The 19156-nt window shown below is 47.3% G+C and overlaps 1 protein-coding gene across 4 annotated transcripts in view; it reads left to right on the forward strand.

Annotated features, from left to right (window-relative positions):
* Window positions 1–19156, forward strand: part of Atg7 (autophagy related 7) — a 214003-nt gene that overhangs the window by 81402 nt on the left and 113445 nt on the right. For all 4 annotated transcript variants that reach the window (XM_041680156.1, XM_041680146.1, XM_041680165.1 and 1 more), the window contains one exon: window positions 5237–5317. In XM_041680156.1, the coding sequence (XP_041536090.1) occupies window positions 5237–5317 (81 nt within the window). The remainder of the gene's footprint in view (window positions 1–5236; window positions 5318–19156) is intronic.

Raw genomic sequence — 19156 nt, forward strand, 5'->3', positions numbered from 1 at the left:
GTGCCCATCCCTGCTCTGCCCATCAGTCCGAGCCCTTCCAGAATAAACTTTCACCAGCACAGCCCAGAGCCACCACTGGAAATTTCCAGCGTTGTGGTCGTTGTAGATGCACCACCCTGAGCTAGGAAGAAAGACTTTATGGTGGCACGTAGCCAGGCCCACTCCTTGAACTAACCTCTGGTGTTTGCCGTTGCTTGGCGTGTTTCCTGAAGGTCCTTGTATGCCTGGTGAAGTATGGGCACACTGCACAGGCGGAGTGCTGAGACCGCCAACACCCCTTTAACAGCCCTGCACTCATGCCGTGTGCTTCCTGCCTGCTACCTCCCATCTGCCACCCAGCGCAGTGTCTCTTGGCTGGCAAGCCCAGATAGCCAAGTCCAGGGATAACCCAGGGCTGCTTGACAGCTTAGATTTCACCTTACCAGCTTCGCCTGTTTGAGGTCTGACAGTGACCAGCAGGGCAGGAGCCAAGAAAGCCAAGGTAGCTTTCCTCCAGGGTCCTGCCACATTGCAGGTAGCGGAAAGAAACATATTGGGGGTTAGCTTAGGCATATCTTTTCTTCTGGGCAGGAGGGCACATAACTCTGTGGTAGAATTAGCAATCACAGGGTCCTGGGATTAGCATCAAGAACCAGAAATAAATAAATGAAAACCATTTTCTCCCTAGGAAGATACACTGGTGATTATTTGAGGATGGGGGCTTCAGAAATCTGCATTATTGAACTTGTTGAAAATACCAAATTTATAAACTATTTCTAAATCAACCTTTCCAAGGCATAATTTACAGTCAACAGTTGTACCCTTTAGTAAGTGTTGACAAGCACCTACACTCGCGTCTCACCACAGAGGAGGCTTGGTGCGTTTGTCGTCCCAACAGTTCCTTTGGGCTGGTGTCCTTTCCCGTCCCTCCCCCAGCCCCTGCACTGACTTGATTTCTGTATGAGCTTCCATGTCTCCTTCGTGCTTTCATCTATGAAAAGGGAGCATGGTGGCTAGAAAGATGGCTCAGTGGCTAAGAGCGCATGCCGGGTACAGAGGACCCAGTTTTAGTGCCCAGATTCCAAGTCTGAAATCTCACAACTACCAGGACATCCTAATAACTTCTCTCTATGGCACTGCTCACACACACACACTCACACACTCACAATAGGTCTTAAAAACAGAAAAGGGCAGAGAATAGAATCTTTGACATCACTTTGCAGTCTTAATTTAAATATTTATTTGGCTCCAAATATGTAGAAAGAATTTAGGTATGGGGTAGATCTTTACTTTCTTTGAGTTGAAGTCTGGCCTCTCTGAAAAGATCTGGATACATCCTTTAGGACTTTTGCATAACCTGGACTGTGGGTCACTCTGGGAGTCATGCATGTCTAAGGATGGCGCTGAACTATTGACAGTAGCCTCTGCTCTCTAAGTTTTATGCATTTCCTGTCGGGCTGAGGGAATATAGTTGGCCACACACACAAGAGATCATTTCTGGGCTCTCAGTTCTTCACAGTCCCTAGCCTTGTTGTTTCCTGCGGCATTTGTTCAAAGCCTTGGACTCTTTTGTGGAGAAAGGGTTTTCCAACAAGTAGCTCTGCAGCTGGGTGAGGGGGCTCACCCATCATCCCAGCACCGACAGACGGATTACTTTAGTATACGGCCAGCCTGAGCTACAGAGTCAACCCCTGTCTCAAACACAAACATCTGAAGCAAGACCGAAGCATACCATGAATAAAGATTACCTGGTGAGGCTGCTGAGATGGCTTGAGGCCTGGTCAGAGGCCTGTGACCTGTTGTGCTAGCCTGTCTTATGTCACCTTGCTACACAAACTAGAGTTATCTGGAAGTAGGGAATCTTAATTGATAAAATGCCTCCATAAGATCCGGCTGTAAAGCATTTTCTTAATTAGTTATTAATAAGGGAGGGCCCAGCTCATTGTGGGTGGGGTCAGCTCTGGGCTGGTGGTTCTGGGTTCTATAAGAAAGCAGGCTGATTAAGCTGTGAGAAGCAAGCCAGTACGCAGCACTCCTCCGTGGCTTCTGCATCAGCTTCTGTCTCCAGGATCCTGCCCTGTTTGAGTTTTTGTCCTGATTCCTTTTGATGATGAACAGGTATAGAAGTATAAGCCAAACAAACCCTTCCCTTCCCAACTTGCTTTTTGATCATGGTGTTTCATCACAGCAATAATAGACACCCGTGTTGCTGCTGGCCTTTGTGTGCTTGCTTGCTTGCTCTCCCTCTCCCTCCCTCTGCATCTCCTGCTCTCTTTCTCTCCCTCTCCTTCCTTTTTTCCTGCTCTCCTTTCAGCCTCATAACTAGGTCTACTCTATCCCTTCCCTCCAGCTCTGCTCCCACCACATAAGTTTAGCAGAAAACATTCCACAGTCAGAAATGACAACAGGAGTTCCGAGAGAAACCACAGAGCGGAGACACAAACTTGTGGGCCACTTTCAACAGTGTTTTAATGTAATGGAAAATGTGTTGGATCTGATTGCTTTAAAAGAACTCGGTATGAAAGTAACTTAGGTGTGTGTAAAGCACACTGTGAAGATACATTTGCCTTATCTTTTTATTATATTTGTGTACGTGTACACGGGTGTGAGCGCGTGAGCCACGGCACACAGGTGGTGATCAGAGGCCAGCTTGTAGGAGTCGGGGATTCCAGGGAGCTCACTCAGGTCATCGGGCTTGGCACCTGGTGAGCATCTCGCTAGCCCCAGAGTGTGTGTTTAAGCCTGGAACTCTTGGTGCTCATAAGGATCTCAACATTGTCCTTTGTGACTTAATGCTACAGTCCTTTCGGTTGATGACTTCCAGTTCCTGATTGGCTGCCTTTTCCCCCTGAACTTGCTTTTTGTTCTAGTTTGTAAAATGGCCACCATTTTTCACCTCAGAGACAGGAGGCTGAAAGTCACATTTTCAAAGGATCCCAAGGAGCTGGTCAGTTCTGACTTAATGCTTGTGCTGGACAGTTTACAGTCAACTTGACACAACCAGCAGAGAGGAGGGAACCTTCATTTTAAAAATACCTTCAAGCAGAAGCAGGCTTTCTCTGAGTTCGAGGCCATTCTGGTCTACAAAGCGAGTGCCAGGACAGGCTCCAAAGCTACAGAGAAACCCCATCTTGAAAAACAAAACAAAACTGGTATGGGAGAATTGTCTGTATTGTCAATCATGTTTTAAATAAAAGCTGATTGGCCAGGCAGGAAGTATAGGTGGGACAACCAGACAGGAAGTAAAGGTCGGGCAATGAGAACAGGAGAATGCTGGGAAGGAGGAAGCCTATTCCTCCCCAGTCCTGCTCAGACCATGGAAGAAGCAAGATGTGACCTACCCTGCTGAAAAAGGTACCTAGCCACGTGGCTAACATAGATAAGAATAATGGGTTAATATAAGCTACAAGAGCTAATAAGAAGCCTGAGCTAGCCGGGCGGTGGTGGCACACGCCTTTAATCCTAGCACTTGGGAGGCAGAGGCAGGCAGATCTCTGAGTTCAAGACCATCCTGGTCTACAAGAGCTAATTCCAGGACAGGCTCCAAAACCACAGAGAAACGCTGTCTCGAAAAACCAAAAAAAAAAAAAAAAAGAAGCCTGAGCTAATGGGCCAATCAGTTTATAATCTTCTGGAGACTTCCATGTGATTTTCTTTGGGACTAAACCGCTGCGGGAACTGGGCAGGACAGAAACCCCAACTAGCAGGGCTCTCATGTTAAACAAAACAAAAGGAAAAAGAAAAACAAAACAAAAAACAGCAACAAAAATACCTTTATAAGATCAGGCAAACCTATAGGGCATTTTCTTTTCTTTTTTATTTTATTTTATTAATTTTTTGAGACAGGGTATCTCTGTGTAGCTCTGGTTATCTTGGCCTCTGCCTCCCAAGTGCATCACCACTGCCCAGCTGGGAATTTTCTTAATTAGTGATTGATGAGAGAGAGGCCAGTTCATTGTGATGCCATCCCTGGGCTGGTAGTCCTGGGTTCTTTCTATAAGAAAGAGGCTGAGCAAGCCATGAGTAGCAAGCCAGTCAGCAACACTCCTCCATGGCCTCTGCATCAGCTCCTGCCTCCAGGTTTGATCATGGTGTTTCTCACATCACTAGAAAACTAACTGAGATAGATACTCACCTTTGGCCATGGTGTTTGTGGCAGCAGTGGGAACGTAGCCCCGCTGTCTCCTGCTTGTTTTGCCAGGCTGCTTCACCTTCTAGCCTAAGGTTCATCAACTTAAAGCAGGAAATTCTGGCACCAAGCGAACTTTCAAGATTTGTGTTGTCTTGATTACTGCAGCTGCTGGCGTCCGTGGAAATGCTCTAGGTTTTACCCTCATGAGGTTTATTTCATCTCCCTGGTCCATACAACGGACCCACAAGCTGCTCTCTCAAAGTAGATTTACTGCTTGCAATCAGATGTTTCTGCTCAAAGTGGTGCTGTTTCCCCAGCAATGGGAAGCGCTTTTATTTCTGTGGGGTCTGCTCTCAGCAGCTAGTCACTGGGCCTTCCTTTAGGACAGTCCCTGCCTTCCGTTATCACCAGTGTCCACCCCCGAGAAGCCAGCGTAGAGCTGTGGAAATGCTTGCTTACCCCAATCCTCTGTGTTTCTGTGGGAGGGGCGAGTCAGAGCAACCTAGATGACCTGACTTTGTTCTGTTCTGTGAGGCTGGCATGGAACCCTGGCCCCTTGCATGCCAGGTGAGCAACCTGCCACTCAGCTGCACTCTCTCTGACACTTCTTTAAACAGTATTTTTATGTTCATTTTGGTTTGGGGACAGGGCCTCATACAGCCCAGGCTGGCCTTAGACTGTTGTGTATGTAGCCAAGGATGACTTTGGCATCTATCTCCTCTGTGCTAGGTTCTTAGGTATGCACCACCCAACCTAGTTTTGTGCCATGCTGGGAATGGAACCCAAGGCCTAGTGCATGCTGGTCAAGGATTCTACCAACTGAGATACACCACAGCCCCGAGACATGCTTAGATCTCCCATGTTGCTCTTTATGTTTTTAAGTGAATTTGATCTTAAGTCTCAAATATTTAAAAATCATGTATATCCTGGGAATAAGGGACCTAAGTTATCTCTTCCCCAAACCTATGATAGTACAGGGGGTGGGGGTACTTACATTCAGAGAGTTGCCTATGTCGGGACCCCTAATAGCCATTTCCTCCTCCTTGTCACCCATTCGACGTGCTTCTTTATAGATGTCTTCATCCCTTGCCTAATGCGTAATTGTTCTGTTCTGTTTGTTTTTAGATCCGGGGATTTCTGTCACGGTTCGATAATGTCCTTCCTGTCAGCTTGGCATTTGACAAATGTACAGCCTGTTCACCCAAAGTAAGTCATTTTGCCTCTGAGCAGTTGACCTCATCCTAACCCACCAGGGCTGGTGGGGTGTTTTTCGTCTTGTCTTGTTTTTTGAGTGTGTGTGTGTGTGTATGTGTGTGTGTGTAGAAGGGGAACCTGGGGGACTTGGTCCTGCTGTTGTTGATCTGCATTCATCTTCCAAGATGCCAGCCTTGGAAACCTCGGGTTCTAGAATGCAGAGAGCCTGACTGGATGCTGGGTCAGTGTCTGCAACCGCAGTACTTCCAACTTGAACGTGACCCTCTCCTGAAGTTCTGTTCCTCTCCTGAGGGTTCCCTTCCTTGAGCTCCTGAGCAGAGCAGATTTTAAGCTTCCCCCGGAAAGTGGGGGAATTTCGGGCAGTCCCGGCTGTGAGTATTTTGGAGATGTTCCTAATGACAAAGGAAAAGCACGCAGAGATGAGGGGCCTGGATCGGGAGGCTGGAACAGGCCCCTTCCTCTTTGATCTTTCCAGCGGCTCTAAAAATAGAGCAGGGCTGTTGTCCATTGTAATGGGAACCGGCTGATGCATCTTAAAACTACATGGTATCTCAGTTTTTAATAGGCTCTGAGCTATTCTCGCATGTGTACTGTACGTGACAGCTGATTCCCTTTTGAATGTCTCTTTAAGTCAGTGGTTCTCGGCCTTCCTAATGCTGTTCCTTTAACACGGTTCCTCATGTTGTGGTGACCCCAGCCATAAGATTATTTTTGTTGCTACTTCATAACTGTAATTCTGCTACTATTAGGAATCATAGTGTAAGTATCTGATATGCAGGATACCTAATATGCACCCTCTGTGAAAGGGTTGTTTAGGCCACAGGTGAGAACTGCTGCCTTAAACCTTCAACCTGGCCCTTTTAGACTCCTATTCGGGGTGCTATGTAAAGTAGCTTTTGGGGGTCACTCATCCCAAGCTGACATTTCTCAGTTAAAGACCTGGGATTTCCCAGCTGTGCCTCCTGCGTGGGCAGTGCTGAGGAAATTGAGTTCTAGGAAAAGTCTACTTAGAGTTGAAAAGCTTCTGTTGAAAACTTCACGCAGCTAAGTCTTCTGAGAAGCCAAGCCCTGACCCGTTGGTCTAACAGGAATTTGGGATCGATAAACCACAGTGATGAATTTGGTTAAATCTAGGCAGTCCCAAGTGGAGAGTGGTTTGTTTTCCTTTCTGCTCTGAGAGTAAACTAAGCCTGCTTTATTGTTGGGCGTCTCGAGTGTCCGGTTGAGATTTAAAACTTAGAATTTGTGGGTAAATGACCTCTAAGCTCATTCCTCTTGTTGTGTCTCAAAGTATCCTGTGTCCTCTTTGGCAGGACCCTGAGGGTGGCCATGTGCACATCTATCTGCAGAGACATGGGTTTCCTTAATGGAAACGACTTTGTCTCTGTCTGTCTGTCTGTCTGTCTTTTCTTTGTACAACTGAACTAATTGGTCTCCAAATAACTTGGCAGGATTATTTTCAAACTGAAACCCTTTGGTGCCAGGAGTTTCCTGTGGCTTTCTGCAGGCCTAGCTCATCAATGTGACCAAGATAATGGGTTCTAGAGAGAAACGCGAGCTCTTGCTTTCTTGCTGTTTCTAATTAAACTGCCTCATAAGATACTGTCTTAAAAGAACCCCAAACATACCTCAGACTGCCTGCCCCTTCTCATTCTTGAGAGAATAGCTTTTTTGTTTTACGTCCTCCCTCCTTGTAAGCATCAGATTAAACACAGGTAGGGTGTCTTTGTTACCAGAGTTATTTCCTGTCGGTGGCTGTTCAGCGAGTCCTGCATTACACAAACTTGCCAGGCCAGTTAATACAAACTGACGTGAATTTTCACAGCTGCGCCGTTCCCATAGCGATCACTTTTCATGTGGTCTGGATATTGGATTTCCTTTGTGCTGAGAAGGTTGCACCTCCTTCCAGGAGAAGCCCCTCGTTTACTTTCTTGGCCCCCTTCCCTGTCGTTCGCCATCATCTGCAGACCAAGCGTTGATACTTCAAAATGACAATTCCAATTATGCCTTGTTGCTGTATGAGAATGTTTTCTTAGCGCTTACTCAGCATGATGTTTTTTATACTGAGTCATGTCTGAATTGCTGCTGTTTGAATCAAAACTCTTTGGAACTGAAAATGAGTTCTAGAAATTTCTCCTTTGATATTTGCGAAGTCAGTTTTTTTCACATTCTCGAAAATTTCATACACATATACAATGACACATGATCCTATCTTCCTCTATTTTTCCCCTTTAAGGCCCCTCAAATAGATCCCTAATACAACCCCCGCCCAACTTTATCCCCCCCTAATAACCAACTCAGTTCCGTTAGCACTTTCCACATGTGTGTGGCTGTAGGGCCATCCTCTGGAGCTAGGGAAACAAAAAGAATGGTCCTTCCTCCCCCAGCTGCTACTAAACACTAGTAGCTCCCCAGTAAGGAATAGGGGGTGAGGCCTGGAGCACACCTCGCCCATCTGTGCTGGAATTTTGACTAGATTTGACTCACCCAGGACTCTTACAGGTAACCATAGCTTCTATGCATTCATGAATGTGACCACCATGTCAGTGAAGAACTTCACCTTCCATGGCTCTCGTCATCCCCCAGTTCTTACATCCTCTCTGCCCCTCTCCTGTGATCTTCCCCAGCGGTGGTGGTGGTGGTGGTGTATAGAAGGGTGTCCCGCTGAGGACTGAGCCTCTGCCTCTTGCTCCCGTGAGGTGATGCTTTCCCCAAGAAGAAAGTCTTCCTCTATTCTTGTCTTGACTTAGCTTCAAATACAGTAAGGTATTTGGGGAAGCAGGATACAGTCTGTGGGGTAGGAACCTCCTGTTTATTAAACAGTGATACTGACAGTGTAGGTGTCCTAGTGCTACCAGAGTCAAAGAAGGACATGCGCGCTTCTGTGTCTAGGCTGCTAAGTCGTTGTCCCTCTCAGCCTGGACAGCAGGGGGAGCTCTTCCGTTCCCATGTTTGCAGGGAGGTGTGGGTGCCCAGGGTTGTTTCCTTGTTTCCATTTTACTCTGCTTCATCATCTCACAGAACTTCCTGAAGTGGTGGCATCTACCACCAGGACTTCGAGGCCTTTTTGACATGTGTACAAGTTTCTTTTCAGTTCTAGAATGTTGGTGAACTTCTGTCAGGCCAACAAGTTTGATTGTGAACCAGAAATCCTGAAAAGCTGTCCCAAAATGCATTGAGGCAATTTATTAGCAGCAGTCTTTCTCTTAATTTCTTTCTCGCTTACTTTGCATTTTTGGTACAATTTTTAAAATATTTATTTTTAATTATATGTGTGGCAGGGCCAGAATGGAGGGCCTGCTGGGAGCATCAGATCCCTGGAAACTGCAGTTACAGGCTGTTGTGAGCAGCCTGATGTGTATGCTGGAAACTGAACTCTGGTTCACTGCGAGATCAGCCAGTGCTTTTAACCACTGAGCATCTCTAGTCCTGATACACCCTCACACTTACAGAGAATGGGACAGGGGAGGTGGCTCGGCAGTTGAGAATGGTGTCTGCTCTTGCGAGGATCTGTGTTCAATTCCCAGCACCCACATGTGGCTGACAACCATCCCCAAGTCTAGTTCCTCTTCTGGCTTCTTCAGACACCAGACATGGTATACGTGCATTCAAGCAAAGTACTCAAACACATAAAGTAAAGTAAATAAATCTTTTAAAAAGAAAGAACATAAGAACTTACAGAAAACCACAGAGTCAGCTCCTGTGTGCCCTTTCCAGAGTTTCCGTGGTTTCCACCATTTCCGTGGTTTCCACCGTCCTCCCCTCCGCTGCCCCTCTTCCTCAGCTCTGCCCCTTCTGGTTTCTTTCCCTAATTTTCCAGAGTCAACAGGTACCTTCTCAACCAAACATCTCCCTGTGAATTCCCTAAGAACAAGGACCCTCTCTCACTACATAACACACAGGAGATGGATATTGTTGAATGTTAGCAGCCCGTGAACCTGAGCCGCAGGCTGGATTTCAGATGTCATCGTCTGTCCTGAAATATTCTTAATGGATTTTCCACCTTCCTCCTTCTCCCGGATGAAGATCCACTTCAGGCTCTGACCCGACCTTCATGTAGCCTGCATCCTACACAGATGTAGATGTGCCCAGAAATTTACTGTTGAGTGTTGGAGAGCATTATTTTCAGGTGTGTGACTTCTGTCTACACTGTATTTGCTTAACTCTGCGAAGCTGTGTTACTGTACCTGTCTAAAACACCTGATGATCCTAACAAAGAGATGAACTGCCAATAGCGAGGCAGGAGCAAGGATAGGCGGGGCTGCCAGGCAGAGAGTATAGATAGAAGGAGAAATGAGGAAAAAGAGGAGCAAGAGAACAAGGAGAGGAAGACACCAGGTGCCCGTCACCAAACTACCCAGTCAGTCATGGAGTAAGGAGGAAAGAAAGGTATACCGAAATAGAGAAAGATAAAAGCCCAGAGGCGTCGGGCAATATAAGTGAAGAAAAGCTTTGTTAGAAACAAGCCAAGCTAAGGCCAGGCATTCACAGCTAAGAATAAGCCTTCGTATGTGGTTTATTTGTGATCTGGGTGGCGGGCCCCCAAAAAAGCCAAAAGAGTAAAATATGACACAACGGTTAAGGTTTTACTTTGTGCTAAGCAAAGCCAACGACACCCCCTGTCTGGTGGGGAGCCTGTGGAGTGGCCTCTGCTGATGTGTGTGAGGCAACTTCTGCAGTGTTGGGATGAGTGTCGTGGGCAGGAGGGAAGGCAGCATTAGTGATTCTGCAGTCTTGGGATGAGTGTCGTGGGCAGGAGGGAAGGCGGCATTAGTGATTCTGCAGTGTAGGGATGAGTGTCGTGGGCAGGAGGGAAGGCAGCATTAGTGATTCTGCAGTGTAGGGATGAGTGTCGTGGGCAGGAGGGAAGGCAGCATTAGTGATTCTGCAGTGTAGGGATGAGTGTCGTGGGCAGAGGGGAAGGCAGCATTAGTGATTCTGCAGTGTTGGGATGAGTGTCGTGGGCAGAGGGGAAGGCAGCATTAGTGACAGCCGCCAGCTGGCATCATCAGATGTCAGATGGTTTCCTTGCCTTACAGCAGCCTGCTCATTCATCTGGTGACGTAATACAACCCCACCTTTCTTCCGTTGTGCAGTGCCCTATGATGGAGAAGCATTAGGGGCCGGAGATAGCTCAGCTAGAAAATCCATTGCTGTGCAAGAGCAAGGACCTGAGTTCAGATCCCCAGAACCCACATAAAGCTGCATGGTTAGTGCACATCTGTAATCTCATCACCTCTAGGACAGTGGAAGACAGAACAAGAAAATCTCAGAGCGCTCACAGGCTGCCAGGTAACCTGGCATACACAGGGACAGCCAAGATGAGACCCTGTGTCATGCAAGGTAGAGGGTGAAACTGATACCCAATGTGTCATGGCATGTATGGGCATGTACTCACATGATCATGTACACACACACACACACACACACACAAACAAACACACAAACTTTTTAAAAAGAAGCATGGATACCAGAACAGAACCACTTTGTTGAAACTTGCTTTTAGAAGCTCTGACCGAAGCAATCTCTCACCCAAGAGTTCTGTGCACACAACCTTAGAGGTCAGAAAGATAAAGTTTGGACTTAGGAGAGGGTCAGAGACGCAGAGCCCAACAGTAGGCATTCATTACTCGGTTGGTTGGAGTTCATGCTGTGTGCCGGAGACACAAGCCGTTGATATCAGTTACCTTTGAGAGTTCCTCAGAGGCCTGTGCTTATAAGGCTTGGTGCTAATAGGAGCCTTAGAGAGGAAGTGAGGTCACTGGGGATGTATCTTGAAGGGGTTATTGGACTCTTCTTTCTTTCCTTTCTGCTTTTAGCAGTAAGGTAAGCAACTTTCTACCATGGACTCCTCCCATGGTGTACCCAGCTGGCCTCATCCCCAGAAACAGTGGGCCAACTGATCATGAATTGAATCTTCTAAAGCCATGAACCACAGCAAACCCGTTCTTTTTGAAATGTACTGTCACAAGTATTGTATTCCAGTAATTGGAAGGTGACCATCACAATGATCAGAGGAAACATTGTGCTAGCTTTAATGCCAGTACTCTGGAGGCGGAAGCAGGAAGCTCTCTGAGGTCAGGGACAGCCTGCTCAACATAGTGGGATCTAGGACAGTTAGGGCTACACAGAGACCCTGTCTCCTAAGCAGGGACAGACATGATCCTCAAGAAACATGATGTGCTGGGGACCGGAGAGGTGCTTAGCAGTTAAAAGCACTTGCTGCTCTTCCAAAGGACCTGAGTTTGGTTCCCAACACTCAACAGCTGGTAACTGCAGTCCAGGGGATCAAGCACCCCCTTCTGGGCTCTGTGGGCACCTGTGCTCATGTGCACATACCCCCGCACACATACAGAATTAAAAATGAAATAATCTAAAGAAAAGAGAAAGAAGTGAGGTGAGCAGAGTGACACAGTCCTGTCAGACAAAACTGCTGCCGCCCTGTGTCCTGCGCAGGTTAGGGTGCCTCCCCTGGCTTTACAACCCAATTGTTGTGTCAATGAGGCTACAGAGGAGGTGTTGTTGAGAGCCACTTCTGAGCTGAGAAGACAGATTTAAAGACAATCTGTCTTTCTAAAAGACAGACTTAACTCATGGGAGAGAGAATGAGAGCAATTCCAGGCGAGCACAGCTTACTTAATGGCAAGAGAAAACACTGCGCTCAGGTTGTTAGGTGCCCAGTGGCGACTTCACGAGGATAGCCATTTGTCTACATGAGCAGAATTTCCCAAGGTGGAGTGTCTTTGTTTTGAGTCTTAAAATTGCATACATAACTCTCTCACCTCAGCCTGGAGCTTAGGGGCTTTCCTAGCCTGTGGCATGAAGCAGCCACAGTGGGGGGATTCCCAGGGTCCTGGCTGTGTTCACTCCCTCGCCTGCCTGCTGAGTGACCCCAAGGTAGGTGCTTCTGCCTTTGCCCGCCCCCGTGTCTTCCTTTGTCCAGTGAGTCAGCTAGATGAGATAAGTGCTGGCTCTCTCCTCGCTCTTTGAGTTATTCGCTTCTGCACTTTATGTTGCTATTCTCTCAGTCTTTGTTTCGCCGGCAATTTTTCTGTGTGTCCTGTGCAGGGGGTGGAAGCCAGAGCCTCTGGCTTGCTTTGCAAGCATTCCATCACCAAACCACATCCCAGCCCAGCAATCTGCAGAAGAGTATGAAGATATATCTAAGGAGAAGGGTCCTCGATCGTTGGCTGCCATTGCGAACTGTGGGTTGTGCCCTTGATTTGTCAGGGAAGGTGTATGCACACAGTGACGTGTAGATAATCTCTTTGATTCCTGCCATGAGTTTGAAATGATCTTCAGGTAGAGGGATTAGAGTGCTCTGTCAAGCATTCTCCCTGCTTCTCAGCTCTCTACAAGGACTGGCTAGCACCCAGCCGGAAGAGCTCCCCAGGACTTCTGCCAGGAGTTTCTGCATATGGCTTCTCAGTGGCAAATATTACTCAAAACGGAGCTGCAGCCAGGGTTTTCTTCCCCTTTCCAAAAGGGACATAAATCTCTTGTTGGGAAAATGATGAGTAACCTCCACCCTGGTCCCTCTTTTCCTATCTTACTTACCCAGCAAGGCCTCAGGCTTTCTGTTTGAATGGGTGATAGGATCCATATGTGTGGTTGTGTGGTATCCCACATCTCATCCTTAGCAACTCGTGTTTCTCCGAGCTCCAGAGCTGTTGGGCTCCCAAAAGGAGCTGGGATGTCCCGCCAGAGCCAGGGAGCAGGGCTCAGCTAGAGTCCTAACCTCACAGCTCTTGGCTCTCCCTCCACCTCGGAAAATCTCAGATGTTCTTCCCTTTGCTTCAGTTTCCTCATCCACAGAGCGAGGAAAATATTTTCTGTTTCCCAGGGAAATTGCAGTGACTGACGCATATTCAGTTTCTCGGGCCGGGCACCAGGGCCTTTGCCCACTCCTGGGACTGGTGTTGACACCAGACCCGAAAGAAAACAAAGACCACTGTGGTGGCCCCAAGTGTCCCTGAGTCTGTGGTGCCTCAAGATGCACTGTTTCTCCACAGATGGATACAAGGACAGAGGCCAGGATCTGGAAGTCAAGGCTCAATGTTGGAGGAGGCTGCTAGTTTGTTTCCCAACCGTCCTGACTCAAAATAATCACACAGAAACTATATTATTTGCAATACTGTTTGGCCAATAGCTTAAGCATATTTTTAGTTAGCTCTCATCTCTTAAACTAACCCATCTCCATTAATCTGTGTAATGTCTGTGTAATGGCTGTGGCTTACTGAGTAAAGTTCTGTCTGGCATCTGGCGTCTGTCTCTGGTGCGGCTACATGGTTTCTCCTGACTCTGCCTACTTTCTCTCTCTCTCTCTCTTCCAGCCTGGCTATATTCTGTTAAGCCATTGGCCGAAAGCAGCTACTTTATTAACCAATAAAATCAACGCATATACAGAAGGACTTCCCACACCAGCTCAAGGCTGCCCTGGGTTTTAAAAACTGCAGAAAGTTTGCCCTCGTGCCCCTCACAGCCCACTGAGAATACGCTCCTCACGATTTCAGAGGACTCAGCCTTGCTCCTCCCTGTGGACCCTCAGTCCTCTGAGGCCATCTGAAGTCATCCTGCTTCCTGTCACCTGTAGTCACCCAAGCACACTTTCCCTTCAGGCTTCCTCCTGGCTCCTCTGAAGACTGGGAAATACAGGGCTGTGACATTTTTTTTTTATCTTTCTTTTTTTAAAAGATTTTTTTATTTTATTTATTTATTTTTATTTAATTTTTCTATATTTTTTGTTGAAAAAATTTCCGCCTCCTCCCCGCCTCCCATTTCCCTCCCCCTTTTCCCACTCCTCTCCCTCTCCCCCCACTCCTCTCCCCCTCTCCCCACTTCATTCCCCCTCCCTCTTGAGTCTGAAGAGCAGTCCGGATTCCCTGCCCTGTGGGAAGTCCAAGGTCCTCCCCCCTCCATCCAGGTCCAGGAAGGTGAGCATCCAAACAGGCTAGGCTCCCACAAAGCCAGTTCATGCAGTAGGATCAAAATCTAGTGCCATTGTCCTTGGCTTCTCATCAGCCTTCATTGTCCGCCATGTTCTGAGAGTCCAGTTTTATCCCATGCTTATTCAGTCCCAGTCCAGCTGGCCTTGGTGAGCTCCCAATAGATCAGCCCCACTGTCACAGTGGATGGGTGCACCCCTCGCGGTCCTGACTTCCTTGCTCATGTTCTCCCTCCTTCTGCTCCTCATTTGGACCTTGGGCGCTCAGTCCGGTGCTCCAATGTGGGTCTCTGTTTCTATCTCCATCCATCACCAGATGAAGGTTCTAAGGTGATATGCAAGATATTCATCAGTATGGCTATAGGATAGGGTCATTTCAGGTTCCCTCTCCTCAGTTGCCCAAGGTACTAGCTGGGGACATTGCCCTGGGCACCTGAGAGACCCTCTAGGTTCAAGTCTCTTGTCAACCCTAAGATGGCTCCCTTAATTAGGATATATACTTCCCTGCTCCCATATCCACCCTTCCTTTATCCCAACCATCCCATTCCCCCAAGCTCCCCCCGTCCTCCCCTTCTCACTTTTCTCACCCCAGGCTGTGACATTTTTCAGTGGTCCCATTGATTGTTAGGTCTGCTTATCTTCAGGACATTGATGCACTAGGCTATTTTAGTTTGGAAATAACTCTGTTCACTCAGCCTCTGTCCTACAACTATCTCTTGGTTCTTACATCTTTTGGGTCATGGACTGTGTTCACATTGACGAACACAGTCAACCTGTTTGTATACCCTCTGTAGCTTTGCAGAGTGTTTAGGTGGTTTCCTGACGTCATCCAGCTAGGTCCTCTGAGGCTTGTTATAGTAGCTTGTCCAAGTTCTGGAAGAGCAACTGGGAGGCAGTCCCTCGACCAGCCCAGTCCCACCATGACCAGTAAGGCTTTGGAAAGTTACCAGCTTTCTCTGGAGACTCGTTGTCTTTAACCCAGGAAACTGTATGAAGGACTGATCTGACACTGGGTATGTTCTGTGCCCAGCTGCAGCCAGCTGGGGCACAGAGGACACTAACACTGCTCAGAGTTCTGTGGGTCAGTTCTTTCCTTGAGGGCCCAGAGCCTGGCAATCTCTCTTCGTGTTCCTCATTCCCTTCGTTATTTATGTGATACAGCAGACTGAAGGGCCAGGAAGGAGCTTAGATCTCATCACTGAAGTGAGGGATGTATACACTTAGACTGGGAAGCTTTTAAGTACATACTTGTTTATGCCTGTAAAAACTATATAATATATGTTTGTAAGTATATAAAGATTTAGGTATTTTCATGTGCCTGTGCTTGTGTGAGGTTATATGTACAACATGAACACAGGAGCCCTTGAAGGCCAGAATAGGGTATCAGATCATTTGGAGTTAAGGCAGTTGTGAGCCTCCATGTTGGTATTGTAAATTGAACCCAGCTCCTCTGCAAGAGCAGTAGATGCTCTTAACTGCTGAACCTTCTCTCTAGCCCTTATTTATTATGTTTATGTGTATATGTGTACACCTGCCTGAGTTCATGTGCAACAACTGTATGCAGGAGCCAGCAGAGGCCAGAAGAGGGCATTAGATCCCCTAGAGCTGGAGTTAGAGGGGGTTGTGATGCATCTTGTAGGTGCTGGGAACAGAATAGAAGTCTCTGGAAGAACAGTAAGCACTTCAGTCACTGAGCCATATCTCCAGCCCTAATATAACTACTTAAATGGAGTATTTGTAATATCTGAAGATAATTTGCATAAACTTATTTTACTGACTATAGAAGCAGTTCAGTTAAATAATTTTATGAAGCGGGAAGTAATGAATTGCTCAAATTATTCCAGTACTCAAGAGACTGAGGTAGGAGTTTGAGGCCAGCCCAAGTGTGCTTTAGAGGGAGATCTCATTTCAAAACACTAAAATCATAATAAAAGCTGATAATTTATGGACTGTTTTTGGATGATAGCATGGTGAGTTTTTGCTGATTTCCCCCTGGACCTGACAGTAAAGCTAGATGGTGTCACCTCCTGTGCATGCAGTCCTTCAGTCATCTTTAGCCAGCCACTGCACATCGGCTGCAGGGGACGCCTATGTCCTGGCAGATGGTAAGAAACAGTGTGTTGTGAATGGTGAGAACAAACAATAGCTCATGGATACATTTGTGAACAGTACAAAGTGGGAATCAAAGAAGGCAGGCCGCCATCCCAGGGCGTCTGTCTAGTGGGATGCACCCTCAAACCCCCCCCCCCCCAGCATGACAGCACAGTGCCCTTTGCTGGCTGGTGTGCAGGTAGGTATGTGGCCTTTCAGCGTTTGTTTGTCCAGCAGATTCCTCTCAGCATTTAGAGCATTTACATTCCCACCTGCTGTAGTGACACCACTGGTGACCTGTTTCTCTCTTGGAAGATCATGTCCAGAGTTTGCCTTTGGGAGTTACTGACGTTGGCTCAACATTGGATTCAAGGGTAATTCCAGCAGTGAATTCTCTGAAGGCTTTGCTGGCTGCCCTGCAGAGTTCTGAAATGCCCTTTCTTTATGCCACCCTGGTATTTCCTTCTTTTCCAAGGAATGCTCCTTTTCATTGCATTTGCTTGCTCGGTTTGTGTGTGGACACATGAGTGGAAGTCAAGAGCTCCTTGCTACAGCTGGTGCTCCTTTCACCATGTGGATCCCAGGGATTGAACTCAGGTCAGTCAGGCTTGTCAGCAGGTGCTGTCACCTGCTGAGCCATCTTGCCAGCCCCCTTTGGTGTTTCTGAAAATATTTAGCAATGCAGACTTTTTGCCCCAGGAGAGGCAAAGGAACTGACTGATATTCTGTTCCCGAAGTCAATGTCCTCATGACTTGTTTATGTTAGGTGATGACAGCCATGCATCCAGAGGGTCTATCCTTCCTTGCTTTAAGTAATGCTCTTATCTTTGTGTTTTATCTTAAAGAACAAAAGCCCTCCAGGTTTCCCTTCCCAAACTATCAGAGGACTGGTTAAAGCGCATATACAGCAATGCATCTTGAATTTTCCCCCCTTACTAGACTTGGGAAATCTCTCCATGTGGCCCTTAGAGCAGCAGGTATGCTAACTGCGATCATCCAGTGGGGTAACAGACCACCCAGGGTGTGAGTCTAAGGAGCACTCCGTGTCCTGACACCCAGGTGCCGTCCCTGGTCCCAGCACTGACCGTTTGGGAGGATGTGGCCAGGCTTGCTCCCTGTGGTCAGATTTGCCCATCATCCCTCTGCCACACAGCTGTAGCGTCTACACAGTTAACTGTAGACTTGCTGAGGCATCTGGGTATTTTTTAGGACTTTGCTGGCATTCTGGTTTGGTGTAATTTGTGGGAGCAAGGGATATGCCTGGGCTTCTCCTGCCTTCCTTTTTACATCAGCTCTTCTTGGAAGGCCTTGGAGGGAAGGGACAGTAGAAGTGGGGTCTGAGGGCAGTGCCATGTTCTGCGGTCCAACTCCCATACATCCCAAACACGGATTTGGAGCACAGCATTGCTGCCTTTTAAGGAACAGTGTTGTCTTTACTCTGTGAAACTGCAGCTATCCCCATATGCTGACTTTAGTCATTGGCTGACACAGGGGACCAGTTCAATCATAATGTGAGAAATTTTAAAAAAATAATAATAAATGAGATGCCGAAGAGAGGGCTGGAAAGCACCCAGGTGAAAAGCATTTGCTACTGGGCGGTGGTGGGAGGAAGAGGCAGGCAGAACTCTGAGTTCGAGACCAGTCTGATCTACAGAGCGAGTTCCAGGACAACCAGAGCTACACAGAGGAACCCTATGTAGAAAAGATACACATTAATTATTTAAAAAAATAAAAATTATTTGCTGAATGTAAGCATGAGGACCCAACTGAGAATCCTCAGAAGTCACATAAAAGCCACGGACATAATGTGACTGTCCATGATCACAGGCAGCACTCCCGTGGAGACATAGGAAGCAGACACAGAATCTTTGGAAGTGTGAAAGGCCACTGGCCATGTAGCAGAAGGTACAAGGCCAATACCTGAGGTTGTCTTCTGACCGCCACATGTGTCCACGATAACAGGGATGCACCCACATTCCCACACACAATGCATGCACATACAAGTGAGCAAGGAAATGACTGGTGACCTAGCTCAGAAGTAGAGTGTTTGCCTTGCATGCATTTACAGTCGGGTTTGATTCCCAGTATCACATAATCAGGTGTAAAAATTAAAAAATGAAAAAGAATGCTTGTGAAAAGTAGTATCTGTGAGAAAGAGAAACAGGCGTAGCTCTTCAGGCCAGCAGAGCAGGTGGGGTTCCTGTTACACAATAACTGCCCCAGCACCCCCCCACTCCTTGTGCCTTATACCTTCCTGTGGGCATTGGAAGGACACACGGAAAATGAGAGCTGTGCCACCCTGCCCAGCTCTGCAGGAGGATGGCCACAGAGGGATCCTTACAGGGCATCCCCTGAAAGAAGCTGTCCAGCTCAAGACTGCAGACAAGAACTTGAGGAAGCATCTCTGGGCTCCTGGTGTGTTCCTCTTAGGAACCTCCAAAGTAGTGAATTCCTGGCATTTAAGGGTGGGGTTATATATTTTTAAATTTTTTATTTATTTAACTTTTTTTTTAGCTAGGGGTGGTGGTACATACCTTAATCTCAGCACTCTGGAGGCAGAGGCAGGTGGATCTCTGTGAATATGAGACCAACCCAGTCTAGATTGCAAGTTCCATATTGGCCAGGGCTACATAGTAAGATCCTGTCTCAAAGCAAGCAAACAAACAAACAATTTGAATGCATTTTCTCTCTCACTCTATCATCTATCTATCTATCTATCTATCTATCTAGTGTATCAGCTTGTATTGCCTGTGGAGGCCTGAACATGGCAATGAGCCCCCCAGAACTGGAGTTAC

This window comes from Microtus oregoni, unplaced genomic scaffold, assembly GCF_018167655.1.
Source record: "Microtus oregoni isolate MIOR12 unplaced genomic scaffold, Mior012 000002F_ref0000024, whole genome shotgun sequence".
Taxonomy (NCBI): domain Eukaryota; kingdom Metazoa; phylum Chordata; class Mammalia; order Rodentia; family Cricetidae; genus Microtus; species Microtus oregoni.